The sequence below is a fragment of the Astyanax mexicanus genome, chromosome 2 (genome assembly GCF_023375975.1).
Source record: "Astyanax mexicanus isolate ESR-SI-001 chromosome 2, AstMex3_surface, whole genome shotgun sequence".
NCBI lineage: Eukaryota > Metazoa > Chordata > Actinopteri > Characiformes > Acestrorhamphidae > Astyanax > Astyanax mexicanus.
In genome coordinates, this window is record NC_064409.1 from 4,105,532 (window position 1) to 4,130,528 (window position 24,997).

General features: G+C 37.5%; 1 protein-coding gene and 1 long non-coding RNA gene across 2 annotated transcripts in view; both read left to right on the plus strand.

The window, feature by feature from the left end:
* LOC125799091 (uncharacterized) overlaps positions 1-24,997 on the plus strand; it is a 515,567-nt gene that overhangs the window by 51,246 nt on the left and 439,324 nt on the right. The gene's annotated exons all lie outside the window — the stretch shown is intronic.
* plxna4 (plexin A4) overlaps positions 1-24,997 on the plus strand; it is a 459,159-nt gene that overhangs the window by 18,893 nt on the left and 415,269 nt on the right. Inside the window, exon 2 of the mRNA XM_022671791.2 lies at positions 21,270-22,582. Coding sequence (XP_022527512.2) covers positions 21,368-22,582 — 1,215 coding nt within the window. The 5' untranslated portion in view covers positions 21,270-21,367. The remainder of the gene's footprint in view (positions 1-21,269; positions 22,583-24,997) is intronic.

Genomic DNA, 24,997 nt, shown 5'->3' on the forward strand with positions numbered 1-24,997 from the left:
AGACTCCATTATTCTCTAATTGCATTCACTAATTCCGGACTCACCGGACCTCGGCTATGGTGTTCTAACTCGCCGAGCTTCTGATTGCCCACACCTAGTCATGTTTGAATAATATAAGATATAATAAGAGACACTGTAAGGAACTTCCAATTCAGCAGGTCTTGCTGCTGGGTGGTGGTAGTGGGGGGGAAGCTAACGAAGTTAAGTAAAGCTAAGCTGAGTAAACAAAACTGTAATAAAAAACAGACTTTCTTTTAAAGTGAAAAACAAGCACTGGATGTTATTCTACACAGATTTCTCTCATGAAAAATGTTTATTTGCGTGAGTAAAGCGCTTCTGTTTATTTACAGTAAGCTTTAGCGGGTAATGCTAATGCTGCTCTAGCAGTGCTAGCTGGGATTAGCAGCAGGCTACAGGCCGATAATACTCAACTCTGAATGGGGAAATAGTGGTTAGCGGCGAATGCTAATGCTACTCCAGTCTCGGTGCTGGAGAACTAAACTGAAACTTAATACCTGACTTAAAATTCATACATAAGACGCACTGTCGATTTTTGGGAAAATTAAAGGATTTTAAGTGCGCCTTAAAATCCTGGTAACACTTTATAATAACTTTTATTAATATATTTTTAACTAATGATCAGTAGATGTGAACAAAGCATTAGTTTATCAAAATTTGAACATTAATACATCACTAGTTAATAAAAATGTTAAATCTGACAAATGTTTATCAATTGCAGTTCATGTTGCCAATGCGTTCATTAGTATTTATGAATATATTAACAACTTTTTAGTTTATTAAAATGTAATAAAATAACAGCTATTAATAATCACTTAAAGGTATATTAATGAAAGTTATTATAAAGTGTTACCAACTTCCTTCAGGTACACTTGCAGTAGTATATACTTGAAATTAATTAAGAAAAATCAATGTTTTGTCATAAAATCGCCTAAAATATTGTGATATTATTATACAGCCATATCGTCCACCCCTATTCCGTATTAAAGATCGCGAAACAGGATTGTGGACAGAGTCAGTTTAGAGTCAGTCCATTATAAACCACTGTACAGCAGATCAGGACTGTCTGCGATGGCTCTGATTCTGCGAGCTTCGGCTTCCAAACAGCTTTAGCCGTTGTTTGCTGTGTGTGATGGGTTGGGGAAGCCGCTGGCGGCCTCTCGGCGCATCAGCACTATATTAGGGCTGAGGAATAAACTGTGCTGTGTGTGAAATGGCCCTTTATGATGTCTGATTTATTACCTGCTTCACTGGTGCTGACGGGCCTCCGTATTGCTTTGAGATAAGAGTGCCAGGAAAGCCTCCCGTCTCGGCCAGAAATCAAATCCCACCATCCCTCCATCCCTCCTTCCCTCCCTCCCACTCACCCACCAGCCCCCTCGTCTTCTTCTTCTTCTTCTTCTTCTTCTTTTCTCACTCTCGTCTTTTCCTTCATCGCCATTGCTCAGGCTGGCATGAAAGCTTAGGCTGATGAAAGTCATGGAGCTCTGTGTGTTTGTATATGAGAGAGAGAGAGAGAGAGATGGAAGGAGAGAGAGAGAGAGTGTGTATTTGTCTCATTTGAATATATTCATGTGGTATGTACGCAGAATTTTGATTTAGGGGTTCAGAGTCAAGGGCCGCTCTCTCTCTCTCTCTCGCAGGAGCCGCTTTGGTCATAAATAAGCTGCTGTTAAACACACAGAGATGACCTCCTCTGATTTTATTGATAAGCAGAGCACCAGGGGTGAATCATCTCGGACAGAGAAGGTGAGGATGAGAGAGAGAAAGAGAAAGAGAAAGAGAGAGGAACCATGCAGGGAAGCTTGGGAGAAGGAATCACACAGGAGATTCAGCCTGTGGAGCTGAAACAAGGAGAGACAGGCACATGGCAGGGAGAGGATGAATTTTTGAAATCCACAGGGAGGAACTGGAGGGAGAAAGAAAGAGAGAGAGAGAGAGAAAGAGAATTGGCAGTTCTAGACCATTTCAGCTGGGGGGGTGTCAATCTAGAGCCAGTGGTTCTGTTAGGGGGGCGATTACTTTCTAGCTTATAGGGCTTTGCAGGCGTTAAGAAGAAAATACATGCATTCAGTATCAATCAGCATTTAATTTATACAGTTTTCAGTTACATTTTCACAATTTATAATTCACGTCATGCCATACAAACACATTAACAAATGATCACATCATGATTTTACATCTTAATGTCTTTGCTGCAACTGTCTTTTTGCAACAAACCAATATTTGCAGTCCTAAAAGCTGACTTTTGTAAGTTGTTGGATTTAGTGCCTCTCTGGTGAGAATGGATAATTCCACAGAGCATGTGGAAGAATCATTTTAAACTAGGTGGGTGTGATGTGGTCTCCTTTCAGAGGGGATGAATCCGATTCCAGGTTATGTTCAGTCAGAGAGAGAGAGAGAGCGCAGTCAGAAGCTTCACTCCTTCGTTTCTTTGGTTTTAACTATGAGTGAATGAGCTACTGAGCTCTACTGAGGTTCCTCTTCTGAAGTCTCCAATGCTCCACCAGCCACCAGCCGCTCTCGTTCAGTAAAACTGAGCCCGATCCTCTTTTTTAGAGGCTGTACGTGTGATGCTGATGTTGAGCAATTAATATGTGTATCGTTGCTGTCCAATAAAAAACAAGTATCTCCATTTACAATGTGGCAAAATTTCTAGGTGAACGGACCAACAGAAATACTTCAAAATGACCTGAAATAAACTCTTTTTACATTGACTTCGATTGCAAGTTTAGAAGGTTTTTTCTCTCTCCTGTAAAGTGGCTGTTTTGGAGATACTTGTTTTTCATTGGACAGCGACAATATACAGTAAACATAGCAGAAATATATAAAGTATTTTTTTCTGTAGGGGGTCCAAACATGTTGTAGAAGGGGCACTAGCCCCCAATACCACCCCCCCTCCCTCTGAGAGAAAGAGAGAGGGAGAGAGAGCAAGAGAGTGGAAAGAAGGAAAAGGAGCCATGGAGAGAAGAAGAGAGAGAGAAAGGGAGAGAGAGAGGAAGTGTTGGGACTGAGGACATTACAGAGCAATAGCTAAAGGAGGAAACGGCTGATTTGTCTACAAGAGAACGAGTGAGAGAGCGAGACACAGATAAAACGAGAGCTGGCAGAGAAAGAGAGTGAGAGAAAGAGAGTAAGAGAGAGAGAGAACTTCTCCTCGAAACCCACAGTGTGAAAACAGCTGCTTTATCATTAATGCTATTAACTCCTTTAGAAAATGATGTTTGGCTCCGGCTTTGATAATTTCAGTTTAATTAATGGATTAATCAATTAGTGAGTCAGACGGCCTTTTTTTCCCTCCCCTTTTGCACGGCGGCGCTGGAGACGGCGGCGTGTTAAAGTTAATGTGTGTCTGTTCTGGACTACTAATGAGCCTGGCCTTCCCTCACATGTGATTCTAATGAGGACGTAAACTACGTTCAGGCTTCCGCTCCGCCTCGTAATCAGACTCTATAGATGCACAGAGTCGCATCGCCAAGTACATTACATTTCCTCCATCCGACGCCGGCTGGATAATTTACTTTAACGCAGGGCTCCTTTTTGCAGCCTTCCTGAGGCCGGTTCATTTAATTGAATAGGGTTTCATTAAGAGCTCGGTAATCAGTGATAAATCGGAGGCGTGTGCGGTGGAAGGCCGGTGAGGTCGCTGAGGTGCAGGAAGTGGCTCCTGGACTAACCCAATAAGAGGAAGCTGAAGATGAGGTGGCACTGAGATAACAGTGGACAGTGGCTGAGTGAAGGGGAAAGAGAGAGAGAGAGAGAGCATATATAGCAAATATATATAGATACACATTTTATTATCTTTTATCAAATTATTTAAAGCCAAAATGACAATTAACTGCAATTTTTTTTTCAGTCTCTAGGTCTAAATATACTTTTATATGTGTGAGTTTTTAGGCCCAGGATTTTACCCTTTAACTTTATTAGAGCATCCCTTATTTTCAGGAATATTACTTATATTATATTACTATAGTTTTTTATTTACAATATATTTTCCATATTTTAAATGTAGATGCTTTACTTTTAACAGAGTACTTTATCTTATGAACAGTGAACACATCACATTTATTGGTAGATGATACAGTATATCGTCCCAGAAATTATTGCAATAAACGGAAATTTTAACAATAGCATAACAAAGCATTCATACCATATTAAAGGCAACAACATTTGTAAATATATCTCATCTCATCTCATCTCATTGTCAACCGCTTAATCCGTGAAGGGTCGCGGGGGGGGGGGTGCTGGAGCCTATCCCAGCAGGCATCGGGCGGAAGGCAGGATACACCCTGGACAGGCCGCCAATCCATCGCAGGGCAGACAGACACAGACAGACACACAGACACATTCACTCACACACTCACACCTAAGGGGCAATTTCAATCAAGTTCCAATTAGCCTGAACGTGCCGTCTTTGGACTGAGGGAGGAAACCGGAGGAACCCGGAGGAAACCCACGCAGACACGGGGAGAACGTGCAAACTCCACACAGAAAGACCCGGGTTGCCCCAGCCGGGAATCGAACCCAGGCCGTCTTGCTGTGAGGCGGAAGTGCTACCCACTGCGCCACCGTGCCGCCCCTTGTAAATATATATTATATGTAATCATAGATTGTGAAATATATACTTTTGTCTTCACCTACTACAGCCTATCCAGCCTGTCTGGAGTCTTATTGAAGCACTGATTGGTCATTTAGCATAACTGACCAATATGTATATGTGTGTGTGTGTGTTTGTGTGAAAAATATACAAATAAACACTTTCATGTCCACTTATTGTTCGATAAGTCGATAATGTAATTATTGTGACAGGCCTAGTAAGGGAATTACTAAAAAGATGTTCTTTAATCATACAATGTAAATTACAAATAGCATTTTTATTTACAATTATAATATATTTTCTGCTTTTGCTAAATGTATTTGTTGTATTTTCAAGGTATACAAAGTTGCCGTTTGCTCTATTTTTGTTTTAATTTACAAAGTGTGACAAAAATGATAAAAACCTGAAACTTTTTTTCCAAATAGATATATAGATATAGATATATATATATAGATATATATATATATTAATCTATAATATGATTTTGTATCAGCAGTTGTTTTGCATTTTTTACTTTTTTTCCTGGGTTTTGTTGAAGACCAATGGCAAAATGTGGCACATATAAATATATATACTCTATATTTAATATATTTCAGTCAGGCCTTTTAAAGAGGCTTTATCGTCCACAGTGGACAGTGCAGGGGGTGGTAAAGTTTGCAAAGTCATGAAGTCACGGGACATGTAGCACTCCAGTGTAATTCTTATTGTTTCCAGCCTCTCAACTCTGATGTTCAATTTATTTTCTTATTTTTAAACATAACCTAATGTAATGTAGCATTATTAACATGCCAGTGATGCATTATGAATTGAACCGAGAGAGCGAGAGAGAGAGAGAGAGAGAGAGAGAGAGAGAGCTTATGAGTGTTTACCCGTACAATATAAGTTGTTTTCATTGACTGATTGAACATATGAATGAGGTTTATGACTGCTAAATGAATATATGCATGCCTAAATGAGAAGGATGCACATGAGTTTGTGTGTGTGTGTGTGTTTGTCAGAGACAGAGAATGCCTGTGTCTGTGTGTGTGTGTGTGTGTATATATTTGTTTATCAGTGTAATCTGAATGTTAGTGTGTGTGTGTTAGTGTGTGTGTGCGTGTGTTATCTAACAGCTATATCTGCTTGTTTTGCATTTATTTGTGTGAGCATGGAAAAGCCAATTAGAGGTGTATTAAGGTGCTTTTCCTCACTGAGTGGATGTATGAATGAGTTTTATGAATTCTAAATGAAGATATGCAGGAGAGAGACGTGTGTGACGGAGAGAGAGAGAGAGAGAGAGAGAGAGAGAGAGTTTGAACCCAGACCTGCTAAGGAGGATTAGAGCTGGTCTGATCAGAGCGAGAGAGGGAAAATGGCAGATGTCAACATGCTTCTCAGATCCACTGGATTTGCCTGACTGGCTTTTGGGCTCAGGCCAGAGCTTTGAAATGCCTTCATTGTGCAGACAGACAGATAGACAGACAGACAGACCTGGTGCAGACTTTTATAGTCTATACATTTCTCTGAGAATCTTATACATCTATAGTTTGCACATCATAGAAAAGTGTTTCTTATCTTTTGGATATAAGGTCAAATCCAGAACACTAAACTCTAAATACTGAGGTCATCTATGTCCTAATTTTGCTATTAATAGCTACATGTTTGAGTAAAATTAACATTGTTGTTTTATTCTATAAACTACAGACAACATTTCTCCCAAATTCCAAATAAACATATTGTCATTTAGAGCATTTAGACCTCAAATAATGCAAAGAAAACAACAAGTTCATATTCATACAGTTTTAAGAGTTCAGAAATCAATGTTTGGTGGAATAACCCTGGTGGTTTTTAATCACAGTTTTATTTTCATGCATCTTGGCATCGTGTTCTCCTCCACCAGTCTTACACACTGCTTTTGGATAACTTTATGCTGCTTTACTCCTGGTGCAAAAATTCAAGCAGTTTAGCTTGGTTTGATGGCTTGTGATCATCCATCTCCACTGAAGTACAGAGTTATAAGGGTTAATTTTTTTAGTGAAGTTTCCCCAGCACTAAGGCTGGGTGCAGCAGCATTAGCATTAGCATTAGCTGCTAACCATTGCGCTAGCTCTTTCACCATTCAGAGGTGAGTATGTGAGTATGGTTAGCAGCTAATGCTAATGCTGCTGCACCTAGCCTTAGTGCTGGAGAAACTTCACTGAAAACTCAACCTTAGACAAAATATAGGAAATCTAAGCTTAGTGTAGATAAACAGAAGTGCTCTATTCACCCAAATAAATGGTTTTCAGGAGAGAAAATGTTTTTTTGTAAGAATTAGAAACAATTTTGTTTATTTAGATGCTTCCCCCAGCTTCCCTATCAGAAGGGAAACATGCCGAAACCCTTGTTCACTTTCTATATATGCATCCTTACTAGTCTTGCTTAAAACGCCATATAATCTGGTTTTCGATTTGTGTATCAAAGTAAGGAATAAAAGTGTTATATGTTAGGTTGTATTAAATTGAGTTTCATTAGGAATCAGCTCTAAAGCAGCAGTGTGTGCAGTTGAAGCTGGTGCCACAGGAAGCATCTCTCAGTCTAATCTAATAAGAAGAAACTGAAGATGAAGTTGATTGGAAATAACAGCATGTGCAGCAGGAGCTGAGATGAGCTTGTGTTTAGTAGTGTATGGCAGTGTGTTTGGTTTGGGTTTGCATTGGGATTTCCATATATATATTTCCTGTTATAATCAGGATTAATTTGTGTTTTTTTGTGCATTAAAATAGCATGCAAAGTGTTTCTCATTAAAATACATTAAAATAATAAAATCACACACAACATATTGTGCCAGTAGTTTAGATTTTCTAGGTTGTGCTCATGATTGCACATGAGATTGTGTAATAAAAAAACTCATCCGTATACAAATAAATGCAAATATGATATATAATCTCAACAGAGCAAGCTGTGTAATATATCAGTAAACAAGTAAAAGCTGTTTGAGCTCAGCAGACTGATCATTTTTACACTGTAAACATGCTCGTCCTGTAGGTGTGATCTTACATAACACATGGTCACCATTCATGTAGAGTGACTTTAAACTCATCAAAGTCCATCAAACATTTCTCGGTACCACTTTAAAATAAGACTACCTTTATAAAGGGTTTATAATTGGTTTAAAATGAGTTTATTAATGGTTACTAATTAGGTTGTAAATGCCTTAAAATCATTAATAATCAGTTATAACACATACGTGGAAAGGGCAACAGTATGGATGGCTGTGGGTTCACTATTTGGCAAACAACAGGTCATTGTTGCCCTTTCTATGTAGGTGTTATAACTGATTATTAATGATTTTCAAGGCATTTACAACCTAATTAGTAACCATTAATAAACTTATTGTTAACCATTTATAAACCCTTTATAAAGGCAGTCTTATTTTAAATGGTACCCATTTCTCATTAAACATTTCTGTGTGATTTAATTGCTTATGTGTAAACACACATAATGTCACATAGTTGTGAGTAAAAGTAAAGGGCTGTTGCTGTGAAATTAATCTGCACACATCCTGCACGTGTATTTTTTAATCCAAATTCTTATTTACAAACTAATTAAAAACAAGAAAAAGTAGTATTGGGACACCTGCCTATTTGATATTTCATACAAAATCAAGATAATAGTTATGAATAAGGGTCCTTAAAGGGACTACAATATTCTTAGAGGGGCCAATTATGATTTCTTGAATGATATTTGTAAAAATATAGTGTAAAAATATATAAAATCTGCATTCAGAATTTTAAGAATCGAAAAGAAAATGTTGCCAATTCAAAGCAGAACAAATTTTAAATAGTTAATTGTAAATTATTTGTAGATTTTGCTAAGTTTTGCTTTAATTTTTGTTTCTGTGAATTTTCTGTGGATTTTGTCGATAACAAAAAAGATGCAGAGCTTTCAGAATAAAGTTCATAAAGTTTTAAGAGCTCGGAAATCAATATTTGGTGGAACAATCCTGGTTTTTATTCACAGTTTTCATGCATCTTGGCATCATGTCCTCCTCCACCAGTCTTACACACTGCTTTTGGGTAACTTTATGACTTTATGTGCAAAACTTTATGTGCAAAAATTGCATAATCTTGATTCTTCTTGATTTTTTTCCAGAGCTGTATGTTTCTAGGTTAAAAGTGGGTCATTTCACATGAAAGCATTGAATATCTTTATTGAAATTAAATTTAATTCCACAGAAATCTTGATAAATTAGTGGTGTGGCCCTTTAACATCTTTCGACTGGCGCTATGGATCCCCCATTAGTGTCTGTAACCCTCAGACAAGGCCACGGTTAATTAAAACACAAATCTGCCCCTTTTTCAGTGTGTAAACATCAGCTCCACTCCTCCTCCCCTTCACCCCTCTTCTCCTTCTTCAGGGATGAATCCCTCCATCTGTCCATAGGATAGAGTGATCAGATGGAAGAAGGGCTGGACTAATGAAAGTCGAACAGCAGCATGTGTATGTGTGTGTGTGTGTGTGTGTGTGTGTGTGTTACATGTAAAGCTGAAGTCTATGTATGAGCACACTGTAAGTTGAGTCTTTATTTATGTTTATGTATGTTTACAGTGTGTATTTTCGGTCACTGACCCATTTTTAAAAGATTGCACCAGGCCTGTCACCATACTATTTTTTGATGGACGATATTTTGTAAAATAAAGTATTACAATAAACAATATTACTGTAATTACAACCATTTAAATGCCACTGATTTAATGACAATATAATAGCATAACAATGCAATTCTGCCTTTAAAAAGACAACATTTTAATTAATCATAGTTTGTAAAATATATATATATATATATATATATATATATATACTTTTTTCTTCACCTACTGCAGTCTGTTTAAACTGTATTCACTGTTACACTAGTGCATCTAAAAAAAAAAAAAAAAAAATATATATATATATATATATATATATATATATATATATTAAAAAAGTTACTTTATTTCAGTAATTCAGTTCAAAATGTAAAACTCATATATTGTATAGAGGGTATGTATTACACACAGAGTGATGTATTTTAAGTGTCTATTTTTTGATTGTTGATGATGATATTATATAAAAAATAAAACAAATTATACTTTTGGCAGTGTTGGCAGTGTGCCAAGTCCTGCTGGAAAATGAAATCCGCATCTCTTCATAAAAGTTGTCAGGTTTTCTTGGAAAAAAAAAACACTGCACTGATTTTGGACTTTATGGAGATGCGGATTTCATTTTCCAGCAGGAATTGGCACACTGCCCACACTGCCAAAAAAGTACCAATTGGTCTAAAATATAATATTCTAATTTTCTGAGAAGTTGATTATTGGGTTTTAATTGGCTGTAAGCCATAATAAATAATCGTCAACAATAAAATAAAATAAAAATGCTTAAAACAGATCAAACTTTTCAATGATATTCAATAAAAAAAACACAGTAGACGATAACATTGTTATCAAATTTTGTTGAGTTAATATCCATTTACTGTCAATAATATATACATACAGTAACTCGAATGGGGCATATTTATTACTCTGTCATTGCATTGCTTAAATAAAAATAAACATTGTGAATGTTTTGCATGTCTGCAAAAAAGAAAGAAAGAAAGAAAGAAAGAAAGGGTGAACATGACCTTTTGTGAATGCGTGTGACATGTTCTAATCAAATTTGAATTGTGCTGTTCCATGATAATACTCTTAGGTCAGGCCAGGGGATTAACTCTAGATTGTTCTAGTATCCCTCCATCCTCCCCTTCGTCCTCCCCCCATCCTCCCTCCATCCTCCCCCCATCCTCCCTCCATCTTTGCTGGTGTCTGATGAGATTCAAGGTTGAACATTTGCATGGGATCTGTGTTACTGGCTGAACGCTGCAGCTTTGAAAGCGTTCCATTGGCTCATAGTTGTGTAGAACTGCCTGGAGGAGCCTGGCTCAACAACATACAGTAGATTACAAAGGACCAGCCACTTCATTCCCACGCGAGAGATGAAGAATGTGTCATTGCTCTCGCGTGAGGTCCAACCAGCAGCCTGGCAGCAGGATTAAGGTCCATCCGGGATGGAAAAATAGACCTTATCTGCTGGATAAACTCAAGTTTATTGAAGTCACAAGAGCATTCCAAGGAGGCGGGAAAGTCTTGCTTTCTGTCGGGAAGCACAGCTGTAATCACTTCTTTAATGACACAAATTGAGAGCACACTTTTAGTGTTTGTCCCTGGATGGCTGGAGCTTAATAAACAATTAATAAAACGAATAATTATTCTAATAAAAAGCTGTAAAAGAAAGGCAATATACGATATACGAAGAGACCAAATTAAAAAACCTCTGGAATATAATCAAGAGGAAGATGGATGATCACAAGCCATCAAACTTAATTTGAACTGCTTGAATTTTTGCACCAGGAGTAAAGCGGCATAAAGATATCCAAAAGCAGCGTGTAAGACTGGTGGAGGAGGAGAACATGATGCCAAGATGCATGAAAATAAAACTGATTAAAAACCAGGTTCCAGGTTTATTCCACCAAATACTGATTTCTGAACCATTAAAAATGTATAATTAAGAACTTTTTATGTTTTCTTTTTGCATGATTTGAGGTCTGAAAGCAGCTCTGCATCTTTTTTATTATTTCAAAATTGTATTTCATTTTCTGCAAATAAATGCTGTAAATGACTAAAACATTATTATTTGAAATTTGGGAAAAATGTTGTCGGTAGTTTTTAGAATAAAACAACAATTTTTATTTTACTCAAACATAAACCTATAAATAACAAAATCAGAGAAACTGATTCAGAAACTAAAGTGATATATGATTTAATTCCATATGGTAATAACAAAAAGATAATTGTAAGACAAAACTATATGTTTCAAAGATTATAGAACACGTTTATGCTCTGCTCATGCTTATTCAGATGTAGATGAATTTGTGATTATTCTACAGATGGAAAGATCAGTCAGCTATGTATCAATATGGGCAGTGTGCCAAATCCTGCTGGAAAATGAAATCCTTGTCTCCGTAAAAGTTGTCAGTAGCAGAGGCATACAGTATGAAGTGCTGTAAGATGTTCTTTAAGAAAACACTGCACTGACTTTGGACTTTATGGAGATGTGGATTTCATTTTCCAGCAGGACTTGGCACCCTGCCCACACTGAGTGTCTTAAAAACTCTAAAATATATCTATCGCCCAGCCATGCTGGCCAGAATTGTCCACTTTTTTACAGCTCATTTGATATCCCTCAGAAATAAAACTCTTAATCTTAATCTTTATGTAACCTTGAGGAGCAATGTCATATGAGAAAAAAATGAAACATTTTGATTGAGTAATAAATGCGTTATTCAGATGAATTTCTTCTACTTTTTAAAACTTTGCATTCTTATGTTTATTTGAGAGTCGTGGTGAAACTCTTAAGTGGACTGGAGCGTTTGATCATACAAGCTGCCCAAGCTTTCCAAGAAGAAGGCTGCCAGTAGGCTCATGGGAAAAAATAACTAGAGAAATGCATTGATGTTCACACTTCTGAGAAAAGTACAAAACAGCTCTAAATGTGGCTGAGCCAGTTAGAGGGTGTGTGCTGAAAGGCACATTAATAGCCGTATAAAGCATGTGTCAGGAAGCAAATGGAGATTTAGTCCTAAGGCCCATCTGCCCTGTAGAATACAGTATATATATATAGATAGATAGATAGATAGATAGATAGATAGATAGATAGATAGATAGATAGATAGATAGATAGATAGATAAGTAGAAGTAGAAACCAAAAACAGACATATATTTAATGAATTGTAACTTACCAAGAATCTGATTGTGTGTAAAATAATAATAGTGTAACAAAAAAATATATAAAGCAACAAAACCACAAAACAACAAAAATCTACAACAAAGATAAAGTGCAACAAAGATTTAGCTTAAACATTAAGTGCAATCAAAGAATTACAATTAAAATACGTAATAAACTGCTTTCAAGAGCACTGCAATATATATATATATATTTCAATATTATTGCTTTAAGTTAAATAAGACATTTTTAATGGGTTTATACAAGACTTTATCTTTAGACTGCACTTTATCTTTGTGGTAGATTTTTGTTGTTTTGTGGTTTTGTTGCTTTATTTTTTATTTTTTGTTGTACTATTATTGTTTTACACACAATCAGATTCTTGGTAAGTTACAATTCATTAAATAGATATATATTTTTTTATTTCTACTTAATAATACTGTTATATTATTCTTAAAAGACATTCTATTTTGTACTGTAATTTTAATTGTTTGTTTGCAGTTAATTATGTGCACTAAATATTCTGCAGTTTCTATCTATCTATCTATCTATCTATCTATCTATCTATCTATCTATCTATCTATCTACCTATCTATCTATCTATCTATCTATCTATCTATCTATCTTAAATGATGCGAGTCTGTTGAAAATGACTGTTGATGGGCTGTAAGATAGCAATGAGCATTGCAACTCACCATGCACAGGGTGTAAGATAGCCACTTTGCTATCATAACGGCAGGAAAAGTACACCTTGTCAGGCTTAAAATGTACAAAAGGCATGTACTAAATCTCTTATTAGTCAAAAGTTGTGTTTATGTTGTCCCATTCCCTTTAAATATATTTCAATATTATTGCTTTAAGTTAAATAAGACATTTTTAATGGGTTTATACAAGACAAAACCTTCAAGTCAATGGACAATCCATCAAATCCTGAACTCAACTAATATATTCCAGCATATATAGTATATAGACTTTAATTTTTTTTTGTTATTTTTTGTAGTTTTTAAGCAAAACAAGCATTATGAGGTCATCTGATTACAAAACAGAGCTGATAAGGGTGTGATGTTGTGCTGACAAACAAGTATGCTGAAAGACGGAGAAAAAAGGATATATTTAGTCTGCTAAAAAAGAGAGGCAACTCTGATGCTATCTGTCCATTTCTGCTGGTGCAGGATAGTGACCTTTCTATTGATATATATATATATATATATATATATATATATATATATATACATATATATGACCTTTCTATATATATATATATATATATATATATATATATATATATATATATATATATATATATATATATATATATATATATAAACTGTAAGGTTATTCAGTACCACTTTAAAATAAGGCTCTCTTATAAAGAGTTTGTAAAGGGTTTATAAAGAAGTGTATTATTGGCTATTAACTAGCTTGTTAAACCATTAATATGCAGTTAAAACAAATCAATAGAAAGATCAACAGGCAACTGGGTCACAATACATCCGCTCAGAATATTTTTAGCAGACTAAATATATCCTTTCATCATACTTGTATGTCAGCACAACATCACGCCCTTATCAGCTCTGTTTTGTAATCAGATGACCTCATAATGCTTGTTTTGCTTAAAAACGACAGCAACAAAAAAATAAAAGTCTATATATGCTGGAATATATTAGTTGAGTGGAGGATTTGATGGATTGTGCATTGATTTGAAGGTTTTGTCTTATTTAAACCCCCATTAAAAAAGTCTTATTTCATTTAAAGCAATAATATTGTTTAAAAAAACAAACCCAAATTGTAATATTGCAGTATACTTGAAAGCAGTTTATTTTGTATTTTAATTGTTTGTTTGCAGTTAATTTTTAAGCTAAATCTGCTGCACTTTATCTTTGTGGTAGATTTTTGTTGTTTTGTGGTTTTGTTGCTTTATTTTTTATTTTTTGTTGTACTATTATTGTTTTACACACAATCAGAGTCTTGGTAAGTTACAATTCATTAAATAGATATATATTTTTTTATTTCTACTTAATAATACTGTTATATTATTCTTAAAATTCTATTTTGTACTGTAATTTTAATTGTTTGTTAGCAGTTAATTATGTGCACTAAATATTCTGCAGTTTCTATCTATCTATCTATCTATCTATCTATCTATCTATCTATCTATCTATCTATCTATCTATCTATCTATCTATCTATCTATCTATCTATCTATCTATCTTAAATGATGCGAGTCTGTTGAAAATGACTGTTGATGGGCTGTAAGATAGCAATGAGCATTGCAACTCACCATGCACAGGGTGTAAGATAGCCACTTTGCTATCATAACGGCAGGAAAAGTACACCTTGTCAGGCTTAAAATGTACAAAAGGCATGTACTAAATCTCTTAATTAGTCAAAAGTTGTGTTTATGTTGTCCCATTCCCTTTAAAGAACCAGGTGTGCTTTGACTTTGGCGGATTGGTAGTTTAATGGCGCATCACTTCTGCGATTCTCAGCAGAGGAAACTGACCTGCGTGTTGCTATTATATTTTTTATTCTGTTTATTGTGGAAGTAAACGTTGGGTTTGTGCACTGCTGTGTGTTTGTATGTGTGTAATAAGTGCATTGCGTTTAAGATAGCAATGAGCATTGTGAGGCACCGTGCACAGGGTGTTTAAGTTTTTGCGTGCACGCACGCACACACACACACAGTCAGGTCTAGATCTAAGCGCGATTCCGACTCTTCCTACTCTACCTACTCACTTTTATTTTTGCTCTGAATAAGATCCACCTGTCTATCTGTTTGAAAATTTCACCTTGACTCGCACGTCTCAGCTGTTTCACCTGTTCCTTTCAGTGGAGGGTGAAATCGATACACCTGCAGTCTGCTCTCCCGCCTATGGCTGTACCAGATTTGTTTCACAGCTTCCACTCGTTTCTGCAGGGGGTCACGCGGCCTCTTCCCACACTGCGGCAGAGGCTCACGTCGAGTCATTCATAGTTTTAGCTCATAAAAGCAGCCGTGCTTTCTTAGACGCTCATCTTTCCTTGTCTGGAAAGACAATAGAGTTGTTTGGAGTAATGCGGATTTGTTGACGACCTCGTTGCTGTAAGACAAATAAAAAAGTAGAGAAATTCCAAGAGTTTTTACTGAACTGGGAAAATCTGTTTAATCTTTTAGCTACAGAGCAGCAGCAGTGAGCTGGAATTCACTACAGGAAACACTAAAACTAAAACTCAGATCATAGGTGTCGCCAAAATTATTTCAAACTTTAAATATCTAGATATCTTCTCTTAGTACCTTATTTCCTTTTTATTTCTTTCCAAATTTTATTATTATTATTATTTGTATTTTTTAATATTCTAGTTTTGTATTATTGCTTTGTAACTTATTTCGATGTATTAATATTATTATTATTATTATTATTATTATTATTATTATTATTATTATTATTATAGTTCATTTATTTATATGTATTTTTTATTGTATTATGTAAAAGTTAGTTTTAGCTTAATTGTAACTTTTTTTATTGTATTAATCTTACCATCTTTTGATATTAATTTCTTATCAATTAAAATATTTTATAGTTTAGTTTTGTATTATTGCTTTTTTACTTATTTTGATGTTTTAATAATATTTTTATTATTATTATTATTATTTTATTTTATTTTTGTTTTTTAGTTAATTCATTTATTTTTTTGTATTTTTTATTGTATTATATAAAAGTTAGTTTTAGCTTAATTGTAACTTTTTTGTTTAATTAATCTTATCTTTTTTGATCTTAGTTTTTTATCAATTAAAACAAGTTTTATTATTATTATTATTTTTTATTTATTATTATTATTATTATTATTATTATTATTATTATTATTATTATTATTATATTTATTTTTATTTTTTATTTATTGTTATTTTAAATTGATTTAATTTAGTTATTATTTCTTTGTCATGTCAGTCTCTGTTTTTTTGTAAATGCTCAGCTACATTAAAAATGAGGGTTGCCATCAATGCATTTCCGAGTCAAAATAAATATTGATTGATTAATGGATTAATTGATTAATTGATTAATTGATTGAAAGAAGCGGAAAGAAGTGTCCAGCTGCTTTAGACCAAAACACACAGGCTAATCTTGGACAGTGTGTACAGTGAGTGTGTTTCCCTATATTTCTGAAGATGCACAGTGAAAGAGTGTGTGTGAGTGTGTGTAAGTGTGTGTGTGTGTGACTCCAAACATGAATTCATTAGCACCCTTTGATGTGTGCACGCAGCATGTGGTCTGTGCATGGCCCATGCTTGTGTGTATGTATGTTTCAGAGTGTGTGTGTGTGTGTGTGTTGGGGTGTGTGGGTGGTTTGGTGGGTGAGCTTTCCAGAAGCTTTTTGGCTTCCTGTTGACTGCACACACAAGTCGGTCCTCAGTCTCAGAACTGGAGGGACTAGAGGTCAACTTCCTGTCTATATTCTGGATGCTAGGCCTCATCTGCTGCTGCCAGTTGGCTTTCTCTCACAGCAATCCATCCCTTTCTACCTCCACCGGGAGGGGCTTGCCAGGATAAGCCAATCATAAGCTGCCCCTCTCTGGATGACCTTGCAGATTAGCCAATTGTAAGCCCTGTTCCTGGAAGGTTTCTCTGCAGGCCTGGCCACCAGTACTGACCACTGAGCAGTCAGAGGCTTAGCGTGGCACACATTGCACCAAAGCCTGGGCAGTTTATACTGTATTAGCATGAGCAAATAAATGAGTGGAGAAATTGTCATAATTAAATACAATACAAAAGCTCAAAACTATTGGAGAACAGTTGAAGCTTAAGGATTTAATTGGGTTAAATATGTAAAATGCACATTCTAGGTTAGATTAGGGCCCAATCCCATTTCTCTTTTGTACCCCTACCCCTTGTTTTGGACAATAACCCTTCCATTTGGAACAGAGTTACAATGGGAACTGGTGAAATCCTCCCCCTAAGAACTGGGAAAACCCTTCAAGCACCCGATATAGACGTACAGCCCTGGAAAAACACAAGAGCCCACTTAAAAATGATACGTTTCTTTGATTTTACCAAATAGAAAACCTCTGGAATATAATCCACAGGAAGGTGGATCAACCCAAGTTAACCAAACCAGGAGTAAAGCAGCATAAAGTTATCCAAAAGCAGTGTGTAAGACTGGTGGAGGAGAACATGATGCCAAGATGCATGAAAAAAAATGTGATTTTTTTTGTTATTTCAGCCATTTCTCATTTTCTGCAAATAAATGCTGTAAATTACAATAATTAAATTTGGAATTTGGGGATTTTTTCCAAAGCTGTACATATCTATAGTAGTGGTGCGCTAAAGTTCAGCAACCTAACTGCTGCTGGTGAACTAGTTAACTTTAGGGTTTTTAAGTATCCATCCAGCTCCAGCATAACAAGAATGGGATTTGGAGGAGTTTGTGGGATTTGTAGTTTTGCTTAAAAACACTGCAAACTACAAAAAATGAAAAAAATAAGCTTTTTTGTAACAATATTAACAGAATACTAATAACCCAATCGTACACTAATATGTCGCCCGTAGTGTATTTTATTATTTGACCTGTTATAAAAAGAACTGAGATTTTCCAATTAATCACTAAAACAACCTGTAGATAACTAGACTAATGAAATAATGTTTTGTGACAGCGCTAATTTTAAAATTCATTATTAAAATGAGCTTTTTCACTATAGCCTCCATAACCTTTTCACACGACGCTGTGTTTAGTGTGACAGGATGTAAAATGAAATACTGTGTGTGCAGGATGATAGATGGAATGGTATAGGGATGGCATGAGCCTAATCTAAATGTTGTAATTAATGGCATGGGCTGATCAGTGGGCTAAAAAGACAAATAGGAGCTAAATGCAGCCGCCTGATGGGTAGATAATGAAGTGTCACTGGGTTGTTTGGGTCAGAGCTCTGCTCTACTCTCTACTGTCTATTGTCCACTGTTGGCAGCAATGCCTGTCTTTTATTTCTGTTGTTCTATTTCTATCTGTCTTGGCTTTAAGGCTGCAATGATTAGTCGACGTCAAATAAAAAAAAAATATTTGACACTGAATTTCATTATCAATATGTTGTTAATGTGTGATGAAGAGAGAGAAAGATTGCACACGAGAAAAATGTGTGGGAGAGAAAGACACACATAGTGAGAAATTGGCAAATAGAGCAACCTGATTGGCCTCTTCTCATGCTTAGTTGGCCAATAAGGTTTCAGTGTTTTTCAGTGCTTTTGCAGTAAAAAAAAAACAATATAATATATGTAGTTGTAGTGACCTAATTTTAACCTAATTTTAGTGGAGTGGACAGAGTACAGTATCTCCTTAACACCTAAACTAATGAAAGTAAATAATAAAAAAAAAAAACCTGTAGTCCTTCAGATGTTGGTCTGGGTGCTTTGTGACCTTCTGGATGAGCTGTCCATGCCCTTTTGGAATAATTTCCAAATTATTGGCCACTTTTGAGAAGGCTCACCAGTGTTTATTCCATGCTTTCTCCATTATTTAATTTAATTTATTATATTACTATATAGTATCTATCTATATTACTATATTATATTATAGAATATATTTGTTTGTTATTAAAGTTTGCTCTTTGATAATCTGAAAAATGTGAGTATAACCAAAAAAGTACTTTTTCACGCCACTGTTTGTATATATATATATATATATATATATATATTTATTCTCTTAGTATTTACATCTTAATTAAAGACATAGAATATGAATATCCTAGAATCTTATAAAAATAACAGCCAGCCTGTGTTAATGATTCCTATAATGTAATAATATTTATGTAATATTTATGTTAATATAGGTACGAAAAACTATCATAATCTACTGCAAAATTGTGCAAAAAAGTTGGCCCTAGCTGTCATTGTGCAGTAAAACATACTGGATAAAACATTAAATTAAGAGTCTCACCAGTAGAAATATAAGAATAGGGGGCATGAGAAAATAATAAAATAATCGAAAGATTAGTCGATTACTCAAATAGTCAAAATAATTAGTTGCAGGCCTGTTTGGCTTTTGATTAAGTGTTTTAGACCAGTTCCCGCTTACACTCTTCCATTCATGTCCATTCCTTCCATTCCTTTTCAGCTCCTTTCTCTGGGTTTAATGTCAATAATGTCCGTGGCACCACCGCAAAGTGGTTTCCTCGTGTTGCAGTTTGCCATCAGCCAACATTATCCCCCACTGCTCAAATTACTCACGCTAGTCCGTCTCCTGCCACTGCCTCCTATACGTGGCCGATGTCGCCATCATAAGATCGGCTCTGCCTCTGATTGGCGAGGGTGCTGACCCTTTTATTATTCGCCGCAGCCTCTCACTCTCCCTCAGTGTGGGGCTGCTTTCTGTTTCAATGGCTAATCATAACTGTGTAGCGGCTGCTCTTCAGTCGCTAACGTCTTAATGCCTACTACAGCGGCTGAGGTGTGATTTTCATATCCACTGTGCACCCAGCACTTAAGTGCCAGTCTGTGCTGTGACTGCTGGCTTGCTTAACAGCCACAATTTGTGTGGCCTGCTTTTTTTTTTTTAAAGCTTTCCTTTTCTGTGGTTCGTGGTTCTCACCTTTTCTGTTATAAAACGTGTGTTTTAGTCGGGATCACAGTGTTCGCAGTGTTGGTTAAAGTACACAGCGGAAGTACAAACGTGCAAACATGGAGACGGCTGCTGAACTATTAGCATGCAGGCCTGGCTAGCAGTACTGACCACTGGTAGCCAATCAGAGGCTTAGCATTGCACACATTGCAGTAAAGCTTGTGCAGTTTATACTGTTATATTAGTATGGATAAATGAATGAATGAATGGAAAAAAATTATCATAATGAATCATCGAGTCAAGATCAGAGTGTTTGCAGTGTTTGTTTAAAGCTGAAGGGGGCGCCAAGTGGTCCAGTGGTTTTAAGCGCTGCCACTATGAGCACAATTGACGCTACGCTACTCGGTAATGCAGAGGTGGAATCTAACCTCACATGTATCGGAAGAAGCATGTGCTAGTCTTCACCCTCCTGATGTGTTGGGGCATCACTAGTGATAGGGGGAGCCCTAATGAGTGGGTTGGGTAATTGGCTGCGCGAAATTGGGGAGAAAATGGGGAAAAAATAGAAATAAAATTATTAAAGGTGCAAATGGAGATGCCTGCACGGAGATGGCCTCTGGAATATTAGCATGCATGACGATCAGGAAGAATTGACTGTAACTGTTGATAAATATTGGATGGACGTGTTTCATGCCCTTGTGTCTCTCAGTGTGTGGGCGCATGTTTGCCAGGCTCCAGACCACGGGGATGGACTTTAACCGCATGAATAAATGACTCAAGGATAAGCAGGCTCAACCCCCTCCATCCCTCGTCCTCCCCTTTTTACCTTTCTCCTAATTGGCCGAGCGGTTCACCTTTGCTCATAAACATTGCAGGCATGCCCGTATCTGTGCGCGCCGTCTCTTTGCTTAGCGATGTCAGCAGGCGAGCCACGCTATCAGGAGAAAAGAGACAAAATCGCCAAAGCGTGCAAATCGCTCGCAGAGGGGAAAATCAATTAGAGGGCCAGAGGCCTGGCTATGAGGTGGGGCACTTGTGGAGAAGCGGTGGCTGTCTGCACTGATAACTCCTGGGGCAAATGCATTATGCCCATTGAGAATGGCATCTATTCATGCCAGCAGTGTCCTCTCCATGAGTGCCCTTTTCACCACCACCACCTGATTACTCCTGCACTTTGGAAAAGGCTGGAAGTGCGTTGTGTCGTAATTCGACTTCTGAGGACAATTCTACCAATTTCTTCGAATTCCTCCCAATTCTCCTCCTCCTCCTCTCTGTGTTAAGTAGGTGTAGGCACGTGATACTTGCCTTGCTAAGACATACAGTATGTGTTTCACAAGCTAATATCGTTGTTTTCTGTCTCTCTCCGCAGGTCCATAATGTGTCCGAACTCAAGAGAAGCCTAAACACTGATTGGCTGTGAGCAACCGACTGAGACTACTACTTCTTCCCCGTAGTATCAAGAGGACAATGGCTTCCCACGACAGAAAACTGAACTGTCTAATAGTTTTTTGCTGCTTCTCCATCCTGCTGCTCCCCCTGTCCGCCTCCAGGCCGCAGCAGCCTTCTGCTGCATCCAAAGTGGACGAGGACTACAGGACATTTCGTGCAGAGAACCCAGAATGGACCTTTAACCACTTAGCGGTGGACCACCGAAATGGGAATGTGTATCTTGGCGCGGTGAACCGCATTTACAAACTCTCACAAGGTCTGGATGTGCAGGTCTCACACCAGACCGGGCCAGACGAGGACAACCGCAACTGTTACCCACCGCGTATCGTCCAGCCCTGCAGCGAGCCGCTTTCGCTCACCAACAACGTCAACAAGATGTTGTTGATGGACTACAGAGAGAACCGACTGTTGGCCTGCGGAAGCCTCTATCAGGGCATCTGCAAGCTGCTACGCCTGGATGACCTCTTCAAGCTTGGGGAACCTTTTCACAAGAAAGAGCACTACCTCTCAGGAGTTAATGAGAGTGGGTCGGTCTTTGGTGTCATCGTGTCGTATGGGGACTCCTCACCCGACAAGCTGTTCGTGGCTACGGCGGTAGACGGGAGGCCAGAGTACTTCCCGACCATCTCTAGCCGTAAGCTGGCCCGCAACTCCGAGGAGGACGGCATGTTTGCGTATGTCTTCCATGACGAGTTTGTGGCCTCCATGATCAAGATCCCATCAGACACCTTCACAGTTGTGCCGGACTTCGATATCTACTACGTCTACGGCTTTGGAAGCGGCAACTTCGTGTACTTTCTCACACTGCAGCCGGAAATGGGCGGCGGCCCAGCTGCGGGCTCGTCCTCGGCCGGTCGAGAACAGGTGTACACCTCCAAGCTGGTGCGCCTCTGCAAGGATGATACAGCGTTCAACTCCTACGTGGAGGTTCCTCTAGGCTGCGTGAAGGGTGGAGTGGAGTATCGCCTCCTGCAGGCTGCCTACCTGTCCAAAGCAGGATCCATCCTGGCTCAAACCCTGAAGGTGGGGCCGGATGACGACGTTCTCTATGCCGTGTTCTCCAAAGGCCAGAAGCGACGTCCCAAGGAAACGTCTCAGGAGTCGGCCTTGTGCGTGTTCTCCTTGAAGGAGATCAACGAGAGAATTAAGGACAGGCTGCAGTCCTGTTACAAAGGCGAGGGAACATTGGATCTGGCTTGGCTCAAAGTGAAGGATATTCCCTGCAGCAGTGCGGTAAGCCATTGTAGTATCACTCACTATCCATTTTCCTCTGCCAGTGCATGTAAATCTCTCAGTTATCACGGTTGCCTGTCACTATTAGTCACTACTGTCAGAGCTGTGCTGCTTATATATTTAACCACTGAACCACCCACACTGAACGGTAATTATATCAATATATTAGCTGATGTTTTTTTGCTCAGAGTATATAACTTGTATATATATATATATATATATATATATGCCTCTGCTGAATGAAACAAGTTTGCTAGATATGTCTGAAAGTTTGCAGACACTTGACTAGCTGTGATATCTGTCCAATTTGTTTTACTGGATGTTAAGGCATATAAGGCTGCTCCAAGGCTTACCATTATATAGGTAGAGCCTTTATACAAGCTGTATGGTTATTTTTAAGGGTTACTTAAATCTAAAATGTACCTATTTTACGGAAACCACAGCCTTAAAAAAAGGCCTTGTCCGCTTGGATCAGACCCACAATCCATATTTCCCAGGTTGACGGCCATATTCGTTCTCGGACGCTTCATGTAGTTTTGGTATCATATGGTGTAGTGTCTTGCTGTACAATCAGTTTTAACATGCAATTCAACACCATTCGAGACCAGGTTTTGCTAACTGTGACATTCACCACTGTATACGATTTCAGAATGAAGTGGGGTCATTCAGTTGAGTCCGTAGCCCACAGTACAGAAGTAATAAATCACAACAGAGAGGATTTCTTAGCAATCAATAATTGAATACACTCTAAAAAACAGAGGTACGATATGAGTACTTTTTTGTACTCGAAGGTACACTCTTTATAATTGTACCCTCAAAGGTACAATATTGGTCTTTACGGGGTCAGATTTGTTCCCTCTGAAGTACAAAGTCATTTCTAACAGCAATAAGTACAAATTTGTACCATTTAACCAGCCAAAGGGTACATTCAGTATTCTGCATCACTGTACTAATAAACTATATATATTTAAATTGCACATTTTTTTATTTGAAAGCCAGACAATTTTGTATCATCAAGTTTTTGAGCCATATTTAGTTGATGATAATGTTTATAATCTTTATAATCTTTACTGCCACAAAAACCATGGGTACAAAAAAGGACTTTCACTGAAAGGTACTTTTTTGTGCCTCAATATAAGGTACAGCCCCAGCGACAAGCTTTGTACTCTTTTAAGTACAAATCTGTACTTATATTTCTTAGAGTGTATGATACTGCAGTGGTCTGGTATGACACAATACATTAGGTTTGTTTAGCTCCTGTGTTTTGAGGCCTCAAAGGAATTCACATAAAAACGATAATCAGTGATAACTAATCAGGAATTATCGTGTTAGAACAATGTAAATGTCATCATGCTAACTGGGGTTTGCTTATACAGTAATTTAGCTTTCCCTCATTTTTAGTTCATCCTCGAGTGTGTTGCACTGGTAGTGAAGTATTTCTATTTAACGTGGGCTTGCCCTGTGCTCAAGGTCTCTGTGCTCAGGGAGCCGTGGGTTTATTAATTTGTTTGACAGCTCAGCTGGTCATATTTACAAATGCCATGTACTCTCCCGGGTCGCTGGCTGATGTGAAATGTTTTGCAGGGTGTTTAATACTCTGGCCGTTGTGTGGTGACACCGTAATTTGAACAATTTCACCATGATTCAGAGATAACCTGTTTAGAATTTAATAACTCTTTTGATTAGATTTTTTCCACTCCCCAGGTCCCCAAAATAAGGTTAAAGTGTCACCCCTTTAAAAAGCTTAGATGCTCAGTTGGGGCCGCAATTTTTTCATTAGCCTCTTTGATAAAAGGCAGACATGCTGAAATGCAAAATTGCCTTCCTCCGCGAGTCAATCTATTATTGTAATGGCATTTCATTGAATGCCAGCCACAGCCGGAATTAATCTCGCCACATTTACTGCTGATGCTATGGATCGCTCATTATCACATAAACAACCCGGCCTGGGTTTGATGCATGTCATCTACCTGAGGGGTTTTCATATATATATATATATATATATATTCATATTTTTCACTTAAAAAGGAAAGGCACACTCTCAAAAATCGACAGTGATTCTTTTAAAGTATGAATTTTACCAGTCAGTATTAAGGAGCAATAAAGCCACTCTGAAGTACAGAGTTATACAGGAGTTTCAGTAAAGTTTCTCCAGCACCAAGGCTGGAGCAGCATTAGCATTAGCCGCTAACCACGTAAACGTGCTAGCTCTTTTGGCATTCAGAGGTGAGTATATTAAATTGTAGTCTGTATTATGTCCCTGGCTTGCAGAACACTCGGAGTTCCTTAGTGTAGAGCTTTACTAGCCCTAACTGCAGCTATGCTAATGCTGCTGCACCCAGCCTTAGTGGAAAACTGGAAACCTAGGTTTATTGCAAATGAACGGAAGCCCTTTACTCACCCAAATAAACAGTT